The sequence below is a fragment of the Misgurnus anguillicaudatus genome, chromosome 13, assembly GCF_027580225.2.
Source record: "Misgurnus anguillicaudatus chromosome 13, ASM2758022v2, whole genome shotgun sequence".
NCBI lineage: Eukaryota > Metazoa > Chordata > Actinopteri > Cypriniformes > Cobitidae > Misgurnus > Misgurnus anguillicaudatus.
This window is the reverse complement of record NC_073349.2, coordinates 30,850,245-30,870,472: the sequence shown is the minus strand read 5'-3', so window position 1 is coordinate 30,870,472 and position 20,228 is coordinate 30,850,245. Positions and strand designations below refer to the sequence as shown.

General features: G+C 35.6%; 2 protein-coding genes across 2 annotated transcripts in view; one reads left to right on the top strand and one right to left on the bottom strand.

Annotated features, from left to right (window-relative positions):
• Positions 1 to 3,470: 3,470 nt before the first annotated feature.
• LOC129431447 (protein shisa-like-2A) lies at positions 3,471 to 16,554 on the bottom strand. Its single transcript, XM_055189359.2, has 3 exons — positions 16,373 to 16,554; positions 11,780 to 11,916; positions 3,471 to 5,575 (listed from the first exon to the last, which is right to left on the bottom strand). The coding sequence occupies exons 1-3, from the start codon at positions 16,552 to 16,554 to the stop codon at positions 5,391 to 5,393; spliced, it is 504 nt and encodes a 167-aa protein (XP_055045334.1). The 3' UTR covers positions 3,471 to 5,390.
• An 11-nt stretch (positions 16,555 to 16,565) lies between these two features.
• The window catches only part of slc1a7b (solute carrier family 1 member 7b), a 64,142-nt gene continuing 60,479 nt past the window's right edge, over positions 16,566 to 20,228 (top strand). Inside the window, exon 1 of the mRNA XM_073875581.1 lies at positions 16,566 to 16,704. The gene's annotated coding sequence lies outside the window, so the exon portion shown is untranslated. The remainder of the gene's footprint in view (positions 16,705 to 20,228) is intronic.

Below are 20,228 nucleotides of genomic sequence, written 5' to 3'. Positions count from 1 at the left end.
CTTCTGAGTTACCAAACGTCAGCATGAGAATAATAAGAGAAGCAGATTTTGAATATGAATTTGCATAATCAGAACTCCCACAATAGCTGGAAAATATAATCTCACAAAGTCGGACAGGTACATGTCTGGGTTATATGAAAAAGAAGAGATAACATGTTTTATCTTGCACCTCTTTAAAATCATGCACCATTCAGATTTTACTCAATAATATAAATTGAGTTTACTAATGCGAGTACATTTCAGTTTAATTAAATATTGGGTTTTCCAAAACTTTATTTAAGTATAAATACACTTTAAAAATGCTGGAATGTTTTCAACCCAGCGTTCAGTCAAAAAGTGATAAACCCAACCCATTGTACACATGTCAAATATCACTTGGTTGGTTATTACAAACTGTGAATAAACCTATGCTGGTTGACACACACCAACATTTAGATTGAGACAACACAGTATAGGTTTATTTATAACCCAACAGTTTGTTTAGTCCAATATTTACTCAACTATATACAGTAGGTTAAAATACCCAACATCTTTTAGAGTCCTGATCTCACAAGATCCGTGCAACATTTTGCATGTCATTGTCACATATTTCCACCATTTCATGTGCCCGTGCCACAACTTTCTTTTTAGTGTTAGTTTCACGTATTGGTTAATTAACTGTTTTTCCTTTTTTCTTACCATTGTCCCTTCGGTTTGGGGTTAGAATGACTTTCTGTTACATAAAATGACATCCTTACCCAAACCCAACTCTAACCCTAATGTCAGACAACAATGGTTTAAAAAGCATATGAAAAAATAGTATAAACCAATACTTAAAGTGACACCCAAATGCAAACAAATAGCAAATCTAACCCCAAAGCGAAGTGACAATGGTTTAAAAATAAGAAAAACAATTGAGTAACAAATACATGAATCTTACATGAAAAAGAAAGTATTGTGGAAATACTTGACAATGACAAGCAAAAATATTGCGTGACTATTTCACGGACATTTGTGAGATCATGTTGTCTAGAGACACTGGTACTTTATTTGATCACTTTTTCAAGACATTACTTTTCATATTTCTAAATCATTACTGCTAAAATATATAGATATAGCAAGTAAAGCAGCTGTCTCCCTAAATAGTTTCAATGGGACTAAGTGCAAGATGTGCTTTACAGAACAAGTACACTGTGAATTTCTTGATGCACTTAAATTTGAAAGTTTAATCAACTTGAATTTACAATTCATTTCAACGGAAATTTCTGTACAGTGTATAATGACCTTTAATGAAGATGACTACACTTGACTCCTTTGAATCATTGTATTGCTCATATGGGTGAGCTGGTCCTGACAATAAGGTTTGGTTGACAATAAGCTCTGAGAGCTGGTGTTAGATGATGCTCTCCTCTTCTTTTGGTCTCTTCTCATCTTCATTCCTTAGCAACAGCATGTCTCAGTAAACTCAGTGTCTTAATAGCATCCTGAGGTCTTAACCAATGAAAGATGTGCAAGTCATCTTGATTCCATTAACTAGCAAGACTTTCCAAGGTCAACCAGTTTGAGTGGCATCAGACTAGCATGAAAGCTATTTCTTCTCATTGAATAGCCGTCCTTCCCCATGTTCTTGCTGAGTCTGTGAGAAACAGTGATTGGTGTCTTATGAAAAATCATAAACAGGTCTGCACTGAAAAAATATTTAAGATGATGAATCACAACTCCTGTAAGTGAATGCTGATGAAGTAAACTGCTTTCATTTCAACACCTTTAAAGCAAACGCCTCAAAACTTGATCAAACCATGAAGGCTGGTCTCAGAGTAAATCACTTTATCTCATTTCCACATGTGCAACTTTTAAACTTACATTTGTCACAGTGTCTAGTGAATTGCAGTGGATTTGTATAAGGTTGCGTGTTGTTGTTTTTAACTTTGTTCTGATGTCTGTGTTTATTCAGTTGTGATAAGTTTTAATGAAGTTGCCAGCGTGGGCAATAAACACATGCTTGCCTGTACTGTCAAAGCTCTAGCATGCAAAATATGAATCACGTGAAAAGATCAATATAAAATCTGAGGTGTAAATTAAATAACAGGGATCATCTGTGAAATGGCTTTCATTAGTGCTTAATATTGAAAGGGCTTGGGTGAATTTTTACAGGACGATTAATCATGTGCAGAGATTACCCAGATAGCATGCAACCATTGAAAAAATGTTAAAAACAGTTGATTTGTCAATGTTAATTGCATTGCATCCATATCAGGTTTGCACCCTCCATTTATGTTGAAAAATATTGTAATTTCAACAAACTGTCATTATGGTGATCAGTGTTTGCTTTAGTTAGGTCCTTCACTAAATCTTTGTGTTTTGTATGTGTTTATGTAGAAACACATGTGCATTGAAAAAGAAAGATGTGTTACAAAGTAGAGTTGAAACAAATTGCTTTTTGTGAAGATGTCATGATGAGATACAATTAAGCTGCTTTATATGATTATGTTGATCCATTTTCGACTGTGACAAAATAAGCAGAAAAAATGCTGACACATTCAGACATCATTACTCATCCTACAAATCTCAACAATGGTGACAATCACCAAACAAATTGAGATAAAACGATCAACTGCAATGCATGCTGGGAGTCATAAATTGGTTTAGTACTACGATGATACCCAGCATGCATTGCAGCATAGAGCTTTCTTTTGTTGAACGTCACCATTGATGAGATTCATAGACCGATTCATGATGTCAGAGATAGATTCAGTAGTTTAATCTTCTGTGTTTTATAATTCTCAAAATAAAAGACCTGACACCGCTTCCAACTAGTACTGTAATATCCATTTCTTACACATCTTTAACAGTATTTTATTAATATTATTTAGGTATATCTACAAGGGTTAAAGTACTTGATCACATAAGATCTTCATTCTCTTTGGAATAACAGATGTATTTTAAAACACTGCTTTAACAGCATAACTTACCATTAAAACACAAGAGACAAGGGCCCAACTAAAGCAAACACTGATCACAATAATTGCGATTTGTTGAAATGTCACTCTTTTTTCAATATTAATTGAGGGTCCAAACGTGATATTGATTCAATGGTATTAACATTGACAAATCAACAATTTAAACATTGTTTCAATGGTTGCATGCTATCTGGGTACTTTCTATATTTGCTCTGATAAATATTTGCTCAAGAAAAACATTAAACAGCATCCTGAAAGTTTTACTTGGCAAAATTATTATAGTTTATCTCAGCATTTGGAGTTGTTGCAGTGCACTTAGATGTGCAACATAATTTTGTAGAAGTGCATGTCAGGCAGGCTGCTAGATGGTTATTGCCATAGCAATACAGAGCTGGTTTTCATACAAAAGTGATCTAAGGATCAGAGATGGTAAAAAGTGCTTGAGATAAAATTAATTATAACTCTGGTAGAAATACAACTATGGTCATAAGTGGATTTTAGAAAAGAAAAGTTGCAAATGGCCAGCATATATACTCTGTTTTATATGGCAAAGTGAGCACTTACTGTAGTACACAGTGTAACACAATAAAGTTATTTTGAAATCACTGCCAAAATCACACAAGGCCGGAAGAGAAAAAGAAAAACATCTTTAATGCATTATGCAATGGTTTTTTAAGTAATATAAATTTTTGATGAGATAAAATAAATCACAGAAAAATAAACAAACACTCATGCAATTTTACAAAAGCTACAGTCCACTAAGATGATCATTGAATTTTATACAGCCCCAGTACTGTTGATGAAACATTATATATCATACTTTTCTTAAAAAAGGCACATCGACAGGCAATCTTCACTTACAATGTCTGTGTCTGCACGACAGACATGATCAATAAAACAAACAGCATCATGATATCTGACAGATGAAAGTATAAACCATTTATAACAAGCAAAAACAAGTCAAACATTACACGATCTTAAAGTCCCCTTAACCTAAAAAAATGCACTTTTAAATGTTTCAATCAGAAAATGAGTCACCAGTGTGTGTGCAGAAACATCCTGTTATTACACAAATACCTCCTTTTACTTTGTGTAATTTTAAACCACAACAGTTGCACAAAACAGGCTGCTGGGGATACCCTATCAATGTGATGTCACATTGATTAAGCCCCACCCATAACTGCTCACAGACTCTGCCTTATGAGCCCGTAGTTTAACCCTCTGCCAGAGACCCATGTAGTTTTAATGTAGTCCAAAGCACATGTGTAAGCGCTTGACACCCTAATCTTTGCATATGGGGAACAGAAACTTTCTTTGCATTTAAAGAGACACTCAAACACAAAAAACAACGCGTTTTGTGAAAATGCTACAATACTCCTAACATAAGGACACCTTAGATCTAATCTGCAGCATGTGGTCGTGTTTTTACAGGAAAAACAGAGCTGGGGCTCAGTACAAAAAAACCTTATCTCTTCAAGTTATTAAATTGAAAAGCTCCTTTAATCTCAGACAGAAATTATCAGGAGTTATGAAGTCTAATTTACATACGGTAAGATAAAACCATATTTACATTTCAAATTATTGGACTCGAACCCAAACCCCAAAGTGCAGCGATATCAGCTGTCTGGATTTCAGTCTGATTTAATGAACAGACAGTGCTGTACTGAGGACTGCATGCATGTGAAACTTCATCAAACGTGACTGGTGACTTTATACAAAAAAGTTTGTAGTGCAAATCCATCATGTTGCTTAATAAAAGCCTATGCTGCAAGATATTACATTGTTAAACAGGTTTACAGTGCATTTTCATCAGTTTACATACATGTGTAAAACAGACCTAAAACATTACAGATAACAGCACAAACCACAAGAAATTACTTGATGAGGTTTTCTTTGTGCTCACATACAGTATGATCAGAAACAAGATGCAACCTTGCAAAACTGAATTAAAGCCATTGAAAGCATTACAACAGACGACAGAAGATGTGCCGGGGCAATGAGCTTTTAAAACCAGAGATACAGCAACAGCAGGAATCTGAAACATGTAAAGAGCTTACACGAGAGTTTTAGTCTTTGGATTCACAGGCGAGACATTCAAACAAATCACTTCAGATGTGTCAGAGTCAAGGATAACTGAATTTTCCACTGACACATCCAAATGTATATGTTTCACTTCTTATGTTCAGCTTTTGAATTAATGACTCTCAAAAAAGTTTTGATTGTTGTAAAGTTTGTTTCTTAGAAAACGCAACTATCATCAACACGAGGATCATTTAAAATGAGTTCAAAGGCAACTTTTTTGTCTCTTTTTCTGAAGAAATTCATTGTTATCATTTACTTTCCCCCAGTGAAAGTAAGAGAATTGCAGCAGGAATCGACAAACCACAGGCTTGCGTCAGTCTTTTGATCTCTATATAAAACATCATCTTTATATGGACATCATTAAGTGCTTTATGAAGGTCCTTCTACATTTATGGTGGTGACCGTAGCCATGAAGCATCGCTGAAACAGGCGGTCCGGGTCAGGTGGCTGGTTGTCACAGTCCAGTTTTCCCCTCATGAAATGTTTGCGGAAACCCTGCGGTCCTGGTGGTGCGCTGGACTGACACGGACCCTCCGGAGGACTGGGACCAGAGCCTACAGATAAAAGCACATAACTTAGTAACTAGAAAGTCCTATTTAAAAATAGAGAAATGTAAATCGGCATTTGTCCATGTTCTACAAACAAAAGCTGTTTTTAGCAGTAATAGTGAGCAGGAAAAATGGTATGCTGCCTATGCTCCAAATGTGATCTCTGCATTTAACCCATCCTAGTAGGTAGTGAACACAAACAACGAAACCAGTGGGCAGCAATTACTGCAGCGGCAGGGAGCAAATGGGGCAAATGTTTGGGTTACAAGACTCTTTAACCATTGGGCCTACTTCTATGCCATATAGTAGGCGAGGCGAGTAGTATGTCCGAATTCATAGTATTCATAGTAAGTAGGTGAAAAGTACCCGGATGACCTACTACTTCAGGCATGATCCTGAAGTGTTCACCCGATAGACACTTTACTATCCTGTGGCCCCCGGAAGGGGAAACTATTATCAGAAGGAGAGGCATTGTTTTAATAAAAATGTCTGAAAGCCGTAATCCGGATCTATTTCAATGCAAATACATCTATTAAAGGTATAATGGAAGATTTTCTTTTTCCGGGTGGATCATCAAGACTATTGGTCCTCCTAGTTGATCAATGTGCATTGAGTACACCACAGTTCTGTAAGTGAAAAATTAATTCATATTTGTGTGTTTTCTCTCCCAGTAAGGACTAACGTTAACTGACTGTCTGTCTGTCTGTTCTCAACCAAACAATCATTCAAGACCCTTTAAAGGTAACGTTACCACGTTTATTCATTAATTTATTATGTTGTGAGTACACCACAGTTCTGTAAGTGAAAAATTAATTTATATTTGTGTGTTTTCTCTCTCAGTAAGGACTAACGTTAGCTGACTGTCTGTCTGTCTGTTCTCCACCAAACAGTCATTCAAGACCTTTTAAAGGTAACGTTACCGCATTTATTCATTCATTTATTATGTTGTTAGTATATCACAGTTCTGTTAGTGGAACATTTATTCACATTTTTGTGTTTTCTCACAGGTAAGTACGAATGCGTCTTTACCATTGAGAAGGGCTGACTGACTTTCATCTACCAACCGTCATTAACACAACAAAAACTAAAGAAATGTTACTACAAGTGGACCTATTTATTTACTCATCATACACCACATTTTTGTCAGTGAAAAAATAATATTTGAGTTTTCTCACTGCTTGGCGTAGACAAATGTGACCCTGTGTAATTTGGAAATTTAATGGAAAAAGTGTATGTCTATAATGTTTAAATGTTGTTTGAATTAAGGGACAGTACACTGATTTTGTTTTAAAATATTCCTGTTTGGACAGTCTATTAAAGTCATAAAGGAATAGTTGATTTATTTCATAAGGAATGTGTAAATCTAATATTAGTTTTAATGTGAATTTGGACTGAACAGCACACTTTTTTTGTCTAAAGCAATGTTTGTAAAATAAATGACTGTTCAATAAATTGTAATAATTTCACCCTTTTCTGTCATCATTTTTTATAATAATATTTTTTTCTGATCTTATGTAACTTACTTCATTTGAGTTAAATCAACTTAAACCATTTAAGGCAGTCGATTTCCCTTAAACCATTTAAGTAGCTATATAATTGTGTGAACTTATTCATTTGAGTTAAGTCAACTTAAACCATTTAAGGCAATCATTTCCTCAAACCATTTGAGTAGCTATATAGTTGTATGAACTAAATAAAATGTATTAAGTGAACTAAAGCCATTTGAGTGGTATGAACTTAAGCAAGCTTAATACCTTTGAGTAAAGGTAACTCAAACATTTTTTGTCATATGCACTTATAATTTACAGTTACAGTACTCATATGTATGAGTTTTAAAACTTAAATGGTTTAAGGCAATCGGTTTCCTCAAACGGTTTAAGTTGAGTTAACTTATCAGGTTTTACAGTGTATGTGTGGTGAGCTATGGTTTCAGCCATTAACTGAAGCCGTGTTTTTTCAAAATATTTAAGGGTCGCAAGAGAAAAAGTGTCTACGAATTGTATGACAAGAAGAGAAAGGCCTATGAAGGATGTAGTACGTCCACATTCATCCATACTATCCATATTCATATTAGCACCTACTGTTTTAATGGTGGATGAGTAGGTACTTCATTTATTTCAGTATTTACTTTCACAGTATGACCCACCTGTTTTCTGAATGCTACTCCTGCTGTATTCATTCCAAATTCTCTGTGAATGTTATGTTTTGCCTCTTAATTCCCGGTTTGTATTTTTGGACCTGCCTTTGTCTCTTCTGTACTTTTGTGTCCATTATCATTGTCATCTTGTTAAAATTGTTTTTTTCTTCTTTTGATGTAAAGCGTCCTTGAGCTCTGGAAAGGCGCTATATAAATAAAACTTATTATTATTATTATTATTATTATTTATGAGATTTTGGACGCAGTGTTAATTATAACTATACCACACAATGGTATCATTTTCACCCAAGCTAACAGGAGATAAATGTGTGAATGTTGAGAAGCATGGAATTACCAGATGAGCTCAATGATATCGCATTTATTAAACATTTTTATTTCTTAATTAATTTGAGTAATTAAAGTTTTCACTCAAGGACACTATGGTTCCCTGGGCTTACAGTAGTTAAAAATAATCCATTATCATAAATGACTGCACTTAAAAAAAAATAAAAAAGCCAGCATTTTTGACAGCAGGAGTTTTGTTTAGGTTTCATAAAAGCTCTTTTATAAAACCTAATAAACAAAACCCCTGCTGTTATAAAGGATTACGGAAATATTAGCATGTGCATGTAACTTTTAATTTCCCAAAATAAAATAGAAGTAATAACAGGTGTGATGCTTTATTATTTTACTGGACAGGCAAACATCATCACACTGATTTTATGTGCTTTTTGAAGAATTGCATAAGAAACGAGTAACGGAAACGTTTTTGACTTATATGCAAAAAAAGAGTAAATGCGAATAATGGGAGTTGGAAATGCATTTGCTAAATAAATTCTGGTGTAGCGAATATTACACCTACATGACTGATTGTCTAGCTGTATCAGCGGATGTTGTCTTTACCATACATGGGGTTCGACGTCATCATGACGCCCTTGCTGTTAGTGCCTGCATTAAAAATTCTTCATTTCTTTTTCTGTGCATAGAATTTAGTTTAGCAATTACAAGCTGCGCTGCTAATAAATTACTAACTTGCCAAATTGTGACTTTATGCAGTCCTGTCTCCATTTTCTACGTGTGCCTTTTTACTGTTGGTTATATGTTACCAATACCATCATTCGCTCAAAGAACTTAATGGAAACGCACCTAATTCCCATTTCTTTGTTTTTCTTTTTGCACATTTTTAAAAGATTTGCTTCACGTTTTGATGGAAACTCAGCTGTTGCCTTTTGCACAACAATGCATCTTTATGATATATACACATGTCAAGTGTTATGAGGTCTTTATAGCACTACAAAAAGACTTCTACAATAGAAAAACTCAGAGAATCAATACATGAAGAAAACGCACTGCTTCTTTTCAACTTGTTTATTTCTTTAAGTTTGCCAATATATCGTGAGGGTCATCCCGTAACTTTCTGTAGCAAAATATAAAAAATGGACCTTCAAAGCAAAAGTATTCTGCTTCTGAAAGAAGTAATGTTTTTTTTCTGCAAATACCCAGACTCTGTAAACTGCACTTTAACCGCATATCTATTTTGTAATCAAGGTTTTCCGTATCATTCTTTCACATCTTCTTTTTGGGGCCGACAGGAGGAAGGAAGACATACAAGGCATTGAAAATGACGGAAAAGCGAAATGGCTCACGTCTTAACACATTGATTTTCACAGTCCTTTCATCTGCTAATCAAATAGAAAGAAACGAAACCGTAAAAGACGAGGTGTTCGTAAACTCGCATGAAAGGACACAGAGGATCTACCGCACAATGAGAAAAATGTCACGGGAGACAAAGCTGCACACAATATCACACCGCAGTCCTATTTTTGTGTCACACAGACTGAATGTTGTCGTATGTGGAGAAATGAGGAACCTGGTGAGCCAAACTGTTCATGTTTACAACTCAGCTAAAGGATTGATTGTTTCCCTGTAGATGTTTTCAGTTTTCATTTGTGTTAGTGGATTTTAAAACTGCTGGTTGAAAGAAATGTGAAAAACATTATCGACAGTTTGACACAAAATGTTTTTATTTGTTTGAGTACAACTATCAAAAATGAAAGTGTTAACAACTAGTCTGTCTCGTCAACATTAAACAAAGCAGAGTTAGTTTCTTCATATTAACAACTAATGAAAGATTAAATATAGATAAAAAGCAGGTCAATGTACACTCAATTCTGTTCACTTTATTTAAACAATTAATTTTGATTTAACGCAATGGATACAGTTTCTGTTTCAAACACATGCAAAAAAATATTTCCAAGAAAAAAAATCTTTTGTCTTTAAAATATCTAAAAATTCTAAATTAAGATACTTTTTCTTGATGAGCAAGAAAATAAGTCTAGTTTTTAGACAAAAAATATCAAATTTAAGTGATTTTGTGCATAAAACAAGCAAAAAATAAATAAAATAAATCTGCCAATGAAATAAGCAAAAAATTGTGAACATTTTTCTTAAACACTAAATTCAAGAAAAATTTGCTTACCCCACTGGCAGAATTTTTTGCTTGTTTATGCACAAAATCACTTAAATTTGGTCTAAAAACTAGACTTATTTTCCTGGGTCGTTTTGCTCATCAAGATAATTCATCTTGATTTAAGAATTTTTTGATATTTGTACTGAAAACAAGACAAAAATACTAAGAATTTTTTTCTTGAAAATCATTTTTTGCAGTGTAGTTGCATCTTTTTTATGTGAATTTCTGGCTTTTCATGTTGAAAGAACATGATTATCAAGTATATCAGTATATCAAACATTCAAAATAATACATTTTGCTCCTCTTCCAGTTTACTTATTTTAAACGTTAATTCAATGTGATATTTTTTCAAATTTAGCCAAGAGATTTCCAGTTCCAAGCATGCTTTGCATGAGACTGAATAATAAGAGTAAATGTAGAAATTAAGTACTATTTTATGTATTTTTAATCAAGTTTAAATCAGGAGAAGACATATTAATGTTTAGTGTTATGTTGTATTAGTATATAAAGGCCATGTAGGTGTTTTTTTAGGAGGTTACCATTGTACCATTTTAAATGTTGTTTGATCTGAAGGCATTATATTTGATTTATGCCATGGTCTGCTTTTGATTCTAACCTCCATGTCAGTGTGCATTGTTTGAAGAAGTTAGATAAAAGTTATCAAAGGGTGGATTAAATAAATTGTTTTTATTTGAAAATCGTTTTATGTCTACATGAAGCATTTTTTAATGTTAAGTAAACATGATTCAGTCATTTGCTATCGAAATTGAGTAGCTTACATGTGTATTTCATATTGAGAAAAAAACATACAGATATCTTTGCAATCACAAATAATGACACAAGAGCATTTAAAAGTAAACCATAAGATCACCTGACAGAGAATTCACAGGTCCATTGACAAATGATACCAAAGCCTTGCTGTTAAAAAAAGTTTTACTGTAAAACGTTTATTATTGATGCCTGTGCTGTGCAATGTGCCATTTGTCTGGTTATTATTTCTGTACTTACATTGATTCAAGGTACAGTAAAGCAGATAAAACATGAACGATGTCATTAGCTTTGCTCACTGAAATGATGGTTTTTGATGTGTGAAACTTGTTAGCCTGAAACCTTTTCACGCACATAACAAGCCATCAATTTGACATTTGGAAAATTTCTGGTGCCAACCTGAGCTTCGATATGTCTATATATCGTTATAGACACAAAAATCCCATTAAAGTCTTCAGACAGCTTGTTAACACTTTACAAAACCAATTTTCACTCTGAGGACACAAGGGCTGTTTTTAGACCACCTCGTACCCCAATCACAGAGATTTACGTGTTTTCACAGGAGTCTTTATGGCTTCATCCATTAGGCTTTGAACCACTTGAACTTTGCAGTGAACCGGTTGCTAGTAAAACTCCATGACTCATTCATTCACATTTTTTTGCATACTTCCATCTCTGACATAAGTGATTTAATTGAATAAGATTTCCAGATTGAAGCGGAGGCTGATAAATGTTTTTGTGCGTGGGTGTTTTTTCCAATGGTAATTTGCTTTAGATGAAAGCCTTTGATAATACTAAAAAAATGTGCAGGTATATGCACATGTGTTAATCATACCTGGAGCTCGCAGAGGCAGTCCATTGTCGAGGCCTCTGGGTTTAGTGACGATGAACAGGTAGCAAAGCACGCAAAGAATAATGATGAAGGCTAAGAGGACCACAGCAGCGATAGACAAACCAACCAGAGCCCCCAGACTACAGAGAGAAAGAGAAAGAAAGAGTTAACAGTTTTATCATGTCTACACCCATGAATACAATCATTTGGACCTTTTTAACTGAGAAAGACTGTGAATTTATAAATCAGTCAAGTCCAATTCTGTTTGTACCACCATATGGACTCATAAAAAATTTAAACATGGTATGAGGTAGGGCTGTATGATGGGACGACATTGAATCCAACTACTAATATGGCCAAGACCAAAGAGCTGTCCAAAGTCACTAGAGAAAAAATTGTACACTTCCACAAGGCTGGAAAGGGCTATGGGGAAATTGCCAAGCAGCTTGGTGAAAAAAGGTCCTCAGTTGGAGCAATCATTAGAAAATGGAAGAAGCTAAATCTAGTGGATTGGACTGGGGCTCCATGCAACATCTCACCTCGTGGGGTCTCAATGATCCTAAGAAAGGTGAGAAATCAGCCCAGAACTACACGGGAGGAGCTGGTCAATGACCTGAAAAGAGCTGGGACCACCGTTTCCAAGGTTACTGTTGATAATACACTAAGACGTCATAGTTTGAAATCATGCATGGCACGGAAGGTTCCCCTGCTTAAACCAGCACATGTCCAGGCCCGTCTTAAGTTTCCCAATGACCATTTGGATGATCCAGAGAAGTCATGGGAGAAAGTCATGTGGTCAGATGAGACCAAAATATAACTTTTTGGTCATAATTCCACTAAACGTGTTTGGAGGAAGAAGAATGATGAGTACCATCCCAAGAACACAATCCCTACTGTGAAGCATGGGGGGTGGTAGCATAATGCTTTGGGGGTGTTTTTGTGCACATGGGACCGGGCGACTGCACTGTATTAAGGAGAGGATTACCGGGGCCATGTATTGTGAGATTTTGGGGAACAACCTCCTTCCCTCAGTTAGAGCATTGAAGATGGGTTGAGGCTGAGTATTCCAACATGACAATGACCCGAAGCACACAGCCAGGATAACAAAGGAGTGGCTCTGTACGAAGGCAATTTTTTTGTCTGTTTTAAGCAAATTCATTTGAATATGATATTTTTTGTCTAAAAACTACACTTTTTTTAGAGGTAGACCGATAAATCTGCCAATGGGGTAAGCAAAAAAATCTTGAACATTTTTCTTAAACACTAAATTCAAGAAAAATTTGCTTACCCCCATTGGCAGATTTTATTGCTTGTTTTATGCACAAATCACTTCAATTTGATATTTTTGGTCTAAAAACTGGACTTATTTTCTTGGGTCGTTTTGTTCATAGGGAAAAACCATCTTAATTTAAGCATATATTTTTACTGAAAACAAGACAAAAATACTGAGAATTTTTTTCTTGAAAATAATTTTTTGCAGTGTAGGAGGTTAAATAGAAATTTTACAACAAAGATAAATCTTTCTGAGAAAAGAAAACATCTCTCTCCCTCTTTCATGAGTCTATGCGCTATCTGCATTGACTCCTAAAAAACCTAAAAAAATGTATTATTGATAACTTTGTGAAGTATTTTTAAAGATCATTAAGTTATTGCAAACCATATGCACATTTGCAGCACTCATAGTTTCCATAATTTGAATGTTTTTCTTTAAATCCAATTTTTTAGAGCAAGATGTGTTGTGCTCTTTCTGAGCATTTTAGACTTCTTTGTTAGATGCTTAAAGGTAAACTTCCATAAAAAATTCATGCAAGTTTGAAAAGAGCAAATAATGACAAAATGTGGATGCGTAGGTTGAGCAGATCTCTAAAAGACTCAAGGTGAAATAAAGATGCATAAAAGGTTATTAAGTCTACACATCCAAAACACCCAAAATTAGGTTAAAAAAGCCTGCAAAATAATTAAATTGTTCCAAATATAATTCAATAGTGCAAGGTTTCGACCTTCAGGTGCCAGATAAAGACTTGAAGGTTGAAACGTTGCACTATTTAATTATATTTGGAGCATTTATAATTCGTGTGCAGGTGTCTTTGTTGTTTTTCACAGAGATGCCATAGATTAGAACAACCATTTCTTTCATTGCAAGTAAATAACATACATTTAAATCTACAGTAAGGTACTGCCAAACAGCTGCATAATTGCAACAAATATTTTTACAGTGATGATCTACTGACTGAGCTATACAGGAATGTTATAACCAGATCTTCTTAAGAAAATGTGAGTGAAACTTACTGCAACAATGACAATAGTCAATGATGAGAGAAAATCATTATACCAAAAACATTTTACCTTCAAACAAGGTTCAGAAAACAACTCAGACAAAAAGGAAAAGATCCAACATTGTGAATAAAACCTCACAACACTCGGAGAAAACAGCATCAGCAACTTTGCTGTTTGTCTCCAGACTTTCTGAAATGTCATGCTGTGAAATGTCACATCAAAAGTGCCATGTGCAGAAAACTGTTGAATTTTCACAGAAGCACTTTAAACTGAACACTTTAAAGTCTTGCAGCTGACTGTGAAAGGAAAATTGATCCGTCTCTTCATTATTTTACCAGAACAAAATGTGTCTGATCATTACAAAAAATATAATTTTTAATTTTTTCCCTCCTAGGACTTTTTGCCCACAGGGTTTTTCTCCTAGGGGTTTCTTTTTCTACTCCTGGGGAGTCTGGGGTACCTATTTCAACCATTTTGTCTGACATGTATACATCAACTGTCCCGTTTGTGTCTATTATTTTCAGCTAAGGACTTTTTTAGAGATGCATTTAAAATCACGTTGATACATACAGTTCAGTGAGCTTTTAAAGAGCAACCTTTCTGCAATAAAGACTTTCCACATGTGTGCACACTTTAACACCTGACAGCAGGTGGTTTCTGTACCCACTTCAGTCATGAATAGTGCATGATGAATCCTAAAATTGTTGACCTTATTAATTATCGAACTGCATACACATTTCAGTGTAAATAATTTACACACTGCAAAAAATGACTGTCTTACTTGTCTTGTTTTTCATATAAATATCTAAGAATTCTTAAATCAAGATGCATTTTCTTGATGAGCAAAATGTCCTAAGAAAATAAGTCTAGTTTTTAGACCAAAATATCACATTTAAGTGAATTTTGCATAAAACAAGCAAAAAATCTGCCAATGCATGGGAGATTTTTTTCTTGAACTTTTCTTGAATTAAGTTTTAAGAAAAAAATTACACCTTTTTCCCAAGATTTTCAAGAAAAAAATTCTTAGTATTTTTGTTTTCAGTAAAAATATCTTTTAAACTAAAAATATAAAATGTAAGTGATTTTGTGCCAATGGGCAAATTTTTCTTGAATTTAGTGTTTGAGGAAAATGTTTAAGATTTTTTTGTTTACCCCATTAGCAAATTTTTTTGCTTGTTTTATGCACAAAGTCACTTAAATTTGATATTTTTGGTCTAAAAACCAGGCTTATTTTCTTGGGTCGTTTTGCTCATCAAGAAAAAGCATCTTCATTTGAGATTTTTTTTTTAGATATTTTTACTGAAAACAAGACAAAAATACTAAGAATTGTTTTTCTTGAAAATCATTTTTTGCAGTGCATAAATGTAATATTTTTTGTCTAAAAACTGCAGTGTAAATAAACTTGTGTATATAATTGTGTAATAAAATATATTGCTTGTAATTCACATATAACAACACATAACATAAATACATACCTTTTACACTTTAAAAGTCAAAAAGCTCAAATCAAAGCTCATCTTACAAATCACTTGTGGGTTGTGGCATCAGAATTATATTGACTTGAAGCAGATCTACTGTCTCTTAAAAACTCTTCATTTTCAGTTAATAGCCATGATTATTAAGTCAATGTGTAAAAACAGTCATCAAATTAAAATCTAATGAAGAGCTTAGAGTTTGATCTCATGACTGAAGCTATTTAAAGTGGTTAATAACACAATGAAATAATAAATGAGGAACTGTGGAAGAATTCTCACTTTCCTCTATGAGTCACCAAACCTGACAACACCTTTCCATGTCTAATTTCGATCCTGCTGTAATATGCTCATTTACCTTTATACCGAACACGAAAAATAAACTAGATGCCTTTAAAACAACACACATTTTCCAGACAAACAAATCTGTACAAACAGTAACATAACAGTAACATCCTAGCAGACACAAAACGTTTTTACAACTTTTCACAACGTTGTATTTTGGTTGTAATTAGGTAATGTTGCAGCAAAACCACACCTTAAATAAAAAAAAATTAACAAAAAAAGCACTTTTAAAACGTTGTAAAAGTAAAAGCATCGTATTAATAATTTTTAGATAATCAAAAAAATCTTAAATATATCACTTCTGTTTACTACGAAAACAAAACCAGACCAAAATGCACTTTTGTGAGACGTTTGATTTAGCTGATAAAATAACGTTATCAAAAAAAAAAAAAAAAAAACGTTTTTGTTAGTTTGTTTATTTATTTATGACATTGGTGAAGTTTGACACCTGTTGATGAACTGTCACCGTGGTAAATCTTTGGTAAAGTTCTGGTCATCTTACCTGAGCCACCACATGTATCCATATTCATACGGGAAGAAGCTGTTGGGATCGTCGCAGCAGTATTTGACGTCATTGAACCCGCAGCAGAAGATCGCGCGCGCGTCGCTCTCGGGTTTGGGGCAGGTGAAGGCGCTGACGAACACGTTCTCCGCGTTATAATAACCCGCGCAATCCGCGCTCATACTGCCGAAGACTCGAACCCTCAACCAGCCCGAAGAGTCCTGGAGTTACAATAAACTTCAGCTCGATATCCTCACAATACAGAGTCTGATGTGGGAATGATGTGAATCTGTGCACGATGTGGAGACTCACGAAGACGCGCACATCTGAACGTGAGACACAGAAAGCACCTCTCTCTCTCTCTCTCTCTCTCTCTCTCTCTCTCTCTCTCTCTCTCTCTCTCTCTGTGTGTGTGTGCCTTTTGAAAGCCCTTTATCTGACGTACTATACAGTACTGTTAAAGTATATGTTTAAGATGTCTATTTATAGCCTACCTATCTTCATCTAAAATCTTTCTGAAAGAGTGATGATGAAACAAGCAAATCCACCAAAGGCAAAATCTGGTTAATGTTACACTAAATATAGTTAGCGTTTATTTATTAGTATTTAATAGGTTAATAAAATCTTTTAATGGCATGCATTTTAAAAGCATGCTCACTTTACACAAGTGCAATTTTTTCACAAGTTTCCAAATGGTTTGTTCCAAGCAGCTTAAACATGTCGCAATGGTTTACAGTTCAGTTGTCTCTCTATGTAATCCCAAACTAACTTAAATTAAATATCTGAAAAATGTCAGGAAAACAGGAAATTTAAAGGTGCCAAAGAAAGCATTTTATTCTCTGATATCTACGTAGAAGGTATGTGGCAAAAATGGTCAGAAACGTTTTTTACATTTACAACCCTAGGATTTGCCCTTGAAATGTGAATGAAATGGTCTATTATTACCTTATTTGAAAGGGTCATGACATGAATAATAATGTTGAGCTCTGCTCTGATTGGCTGTTTCTCAGGGCAGCTCCTTCCGTAGCTCTGTGTGTGTGTAAACAGATCTTATGTTTGAGTCTGTATCAGAAGACTATAAAGATTTTGAGGAATAATCAATTGTTTGGAGATTGTTAATGGACGTATCTGAGTGGTGAGTTTGTGTTTTTTCAGTATGGACCTGCAAAACGTAACTGTAACGTCAATAGTAGACAGAGTTGCCAAGTCTGCTTAAAATACGCGACTCTGGGCTTCATTTTTTGGCAAGTCGCTGTAAAAAATCACGGATTGTGTTTTTTTGGGCTTATTTAAAAAATATGGTTGCTGCTTAGGAAAATCTGTCAAGCAACTTCGCTTTCTTTACATTTTTGGTTGCCGTTTTCTCAATATCTGATGGCTGTTTCTCAATTCCAAGAACGCAAAGAACGGTCTTGCGTTCTCGTGAAGACTGGTCTTGCCAGGTGACCTTGAAAGAACGAACTCAAAAGGTCGCGAGAACATAGAAAGCACTTGTGAGAATTGAGATGTGTGCGATCTTCCTGTTGGTCACTTGACCTCCCCATATTTTAGCGTGCAAGTCTGCACTCAATGCATCCTCGATACCAAGAACACATCCGGGTATTTTCATGCGTCCTCTGTACTTGTGTTCTTGAGAATTGAACTTCAACAGTTAATGATGACATAGAGCGAGAACACAAGGATGCAAGATCGCTGAAGAAACAGCCACTGTCTGTGGTGTAATTCATCAAAACATCCCGCCGAATCCACCCCCTTCTCCCCCTCATTGGAATAATCATTTCGCAAAACTGTAATCCACTTGAGCATCCATCATACAAAATGTACAGCACTCTTCCGCAATAACTTAGCCCCCTGCATGTTTAAAGACTTGCTAAAAGATATTGGAGAGACTCAGTTTTCACTGGTAATCGAGGAGAGCACAGATGTCGCTTCGGTAAAGCAGCTGTGTGTGGTGATGCGTTACATCAGTATCTCATTAAACAAAATTGTTTCAACATTTTTGGACTTTGTGGATATGCAGGGAGAGACGGCAGAAGCAATCGCGACAACACTGACGCAGTTTCTTGACAGTATCTGAACTGATGGTTGTAGAGTCATGGTTGGACAGAAAAACTTTTTATACTCACCTTCTTCTCAAAACGAAGTGATGTGTCATTCAATTCAACCTTGTGCCAGCAAAGCTGTCAAAACACTGCCTTGCAATCTCGAGTTTTTAATTTCCCATTCGCACAACTGGTTTTCTCACAGTGCACTGAGGTGCAGAGAATATGCCAAAATTTACCAGTTAATCAAACCCGGTGAAACGCCATAATTGCTAGTGCAGCTTTCAGGACTAATGGCTCTCCATATATGACTGCTGTGTTAAAGCAATGGGATGCTCTAAAGTTAATTCCCAGCTGTCAGAAGTACTCTACCAGATGTACTGTGAATAAACTGTACCTGGAGTTTCTTATACCTTACACGAGTTTTCTAGAGTCAACAAATTGTTCCAACTCGAAAATGGGAGTACATTTAAAATGCTGGACTGCCTACAGTCATTTTTCCGTACACTTATCCCAAGAGTAATCACATAAATCCTTCTGATTCCAAACTCCTTGATGTCAATTTGAATGACACAACCAATCAATCACCAGTGTGTGCGGTTAATTTTGGCGTGCAGCTTATATAATTACTCCTGGAGAGGCAAAGCTGGACAGCACCGTTGAAACAAATATGAAGAACAGATGCAGGTGCAGGTGCAGAATAGGCTCCCAGCAAATATCAATACCTGGAAATTCATGTTACCATTTAGCCCATCTGTGATTCTATCACAAAACAAACCACAGTTAGCCACAGTATCCATGCTGAAAATGTACACTGGTGACCTCGGGCCCTGGATGCACAGTATCAGGCAATCAGCTTCCATGAGTGGATAAAATAGGACAGCTGTCAAGTACTGGGGAACAGTGTTTTAAAGATCTGGCCCTGTTTGCGCTGTCCCTTCTTGCGATGCCTTTGAGCAATGCTGACGTCGAAAGTTTTTTTTTTCCACAAATGAACCATGCAAAATCAAAATTATGGAACAGAATGGGGCAGAAAACTCTCAGTAGCATACTGTTCATCCGCTACAGCCTAAGAAGACTCGGAATTTGTTGCAAGGACTTTGTCCCGAGCCAAGAGATGTTGCAGCGCTTCAGTGTCAAGTTCGTATCAAGTTTATTTTAAATCTAGACATGCGACAAGTGCACTCAAATATAGATGCGTCTGAAACAAAACTCGTATTCACAGGTGAGTGCTTTGAAAGCAGAAGAAAGCGGCGTGTCCTTCGGTTTCCATTCGTTTTAGATCTTAATGGACCCTAATGCAAGATATCTTCCAATAAGTGGTTGAGACTCGGGATACAATAAACTTGGGCATAAAGCGGTGGGGACATCTCTCACCCGCAAATATGCGAGTGGGGCTGCTGTGAGTGCTGGCAGCCTACGGACAGCAATATTCAACCCGGTGCCATGACAACACCTAGCCTGGTCCAACCAGACTCTCGTACATTAATTTCATTTGTACACAGAGTCTGGCCACGCTCCATTTCAAAGCGTTACTTCCGTTAAGGAGGGTCCTCTGTTGAAGTTTAAAACTATTGGATCTGCCCAGAGTCACTCAGGATCTGCCATAGGCGATCGCTAACATGTGGTCGTGACGTATATCATGCGCCGAAACCGGCCAGAAACAAAAAGTACGAATAATCAGACCATCAAAACTTAGTAAACCTGGTTTTTGCTCCGGCTTTTACTTCTGTATATTCGGCAGTTTTGCAACAACGGACCGAATAGATTTTCTCACGTCTTTCTCCGCTCAACGTCATCGTTCTTAGCCACGC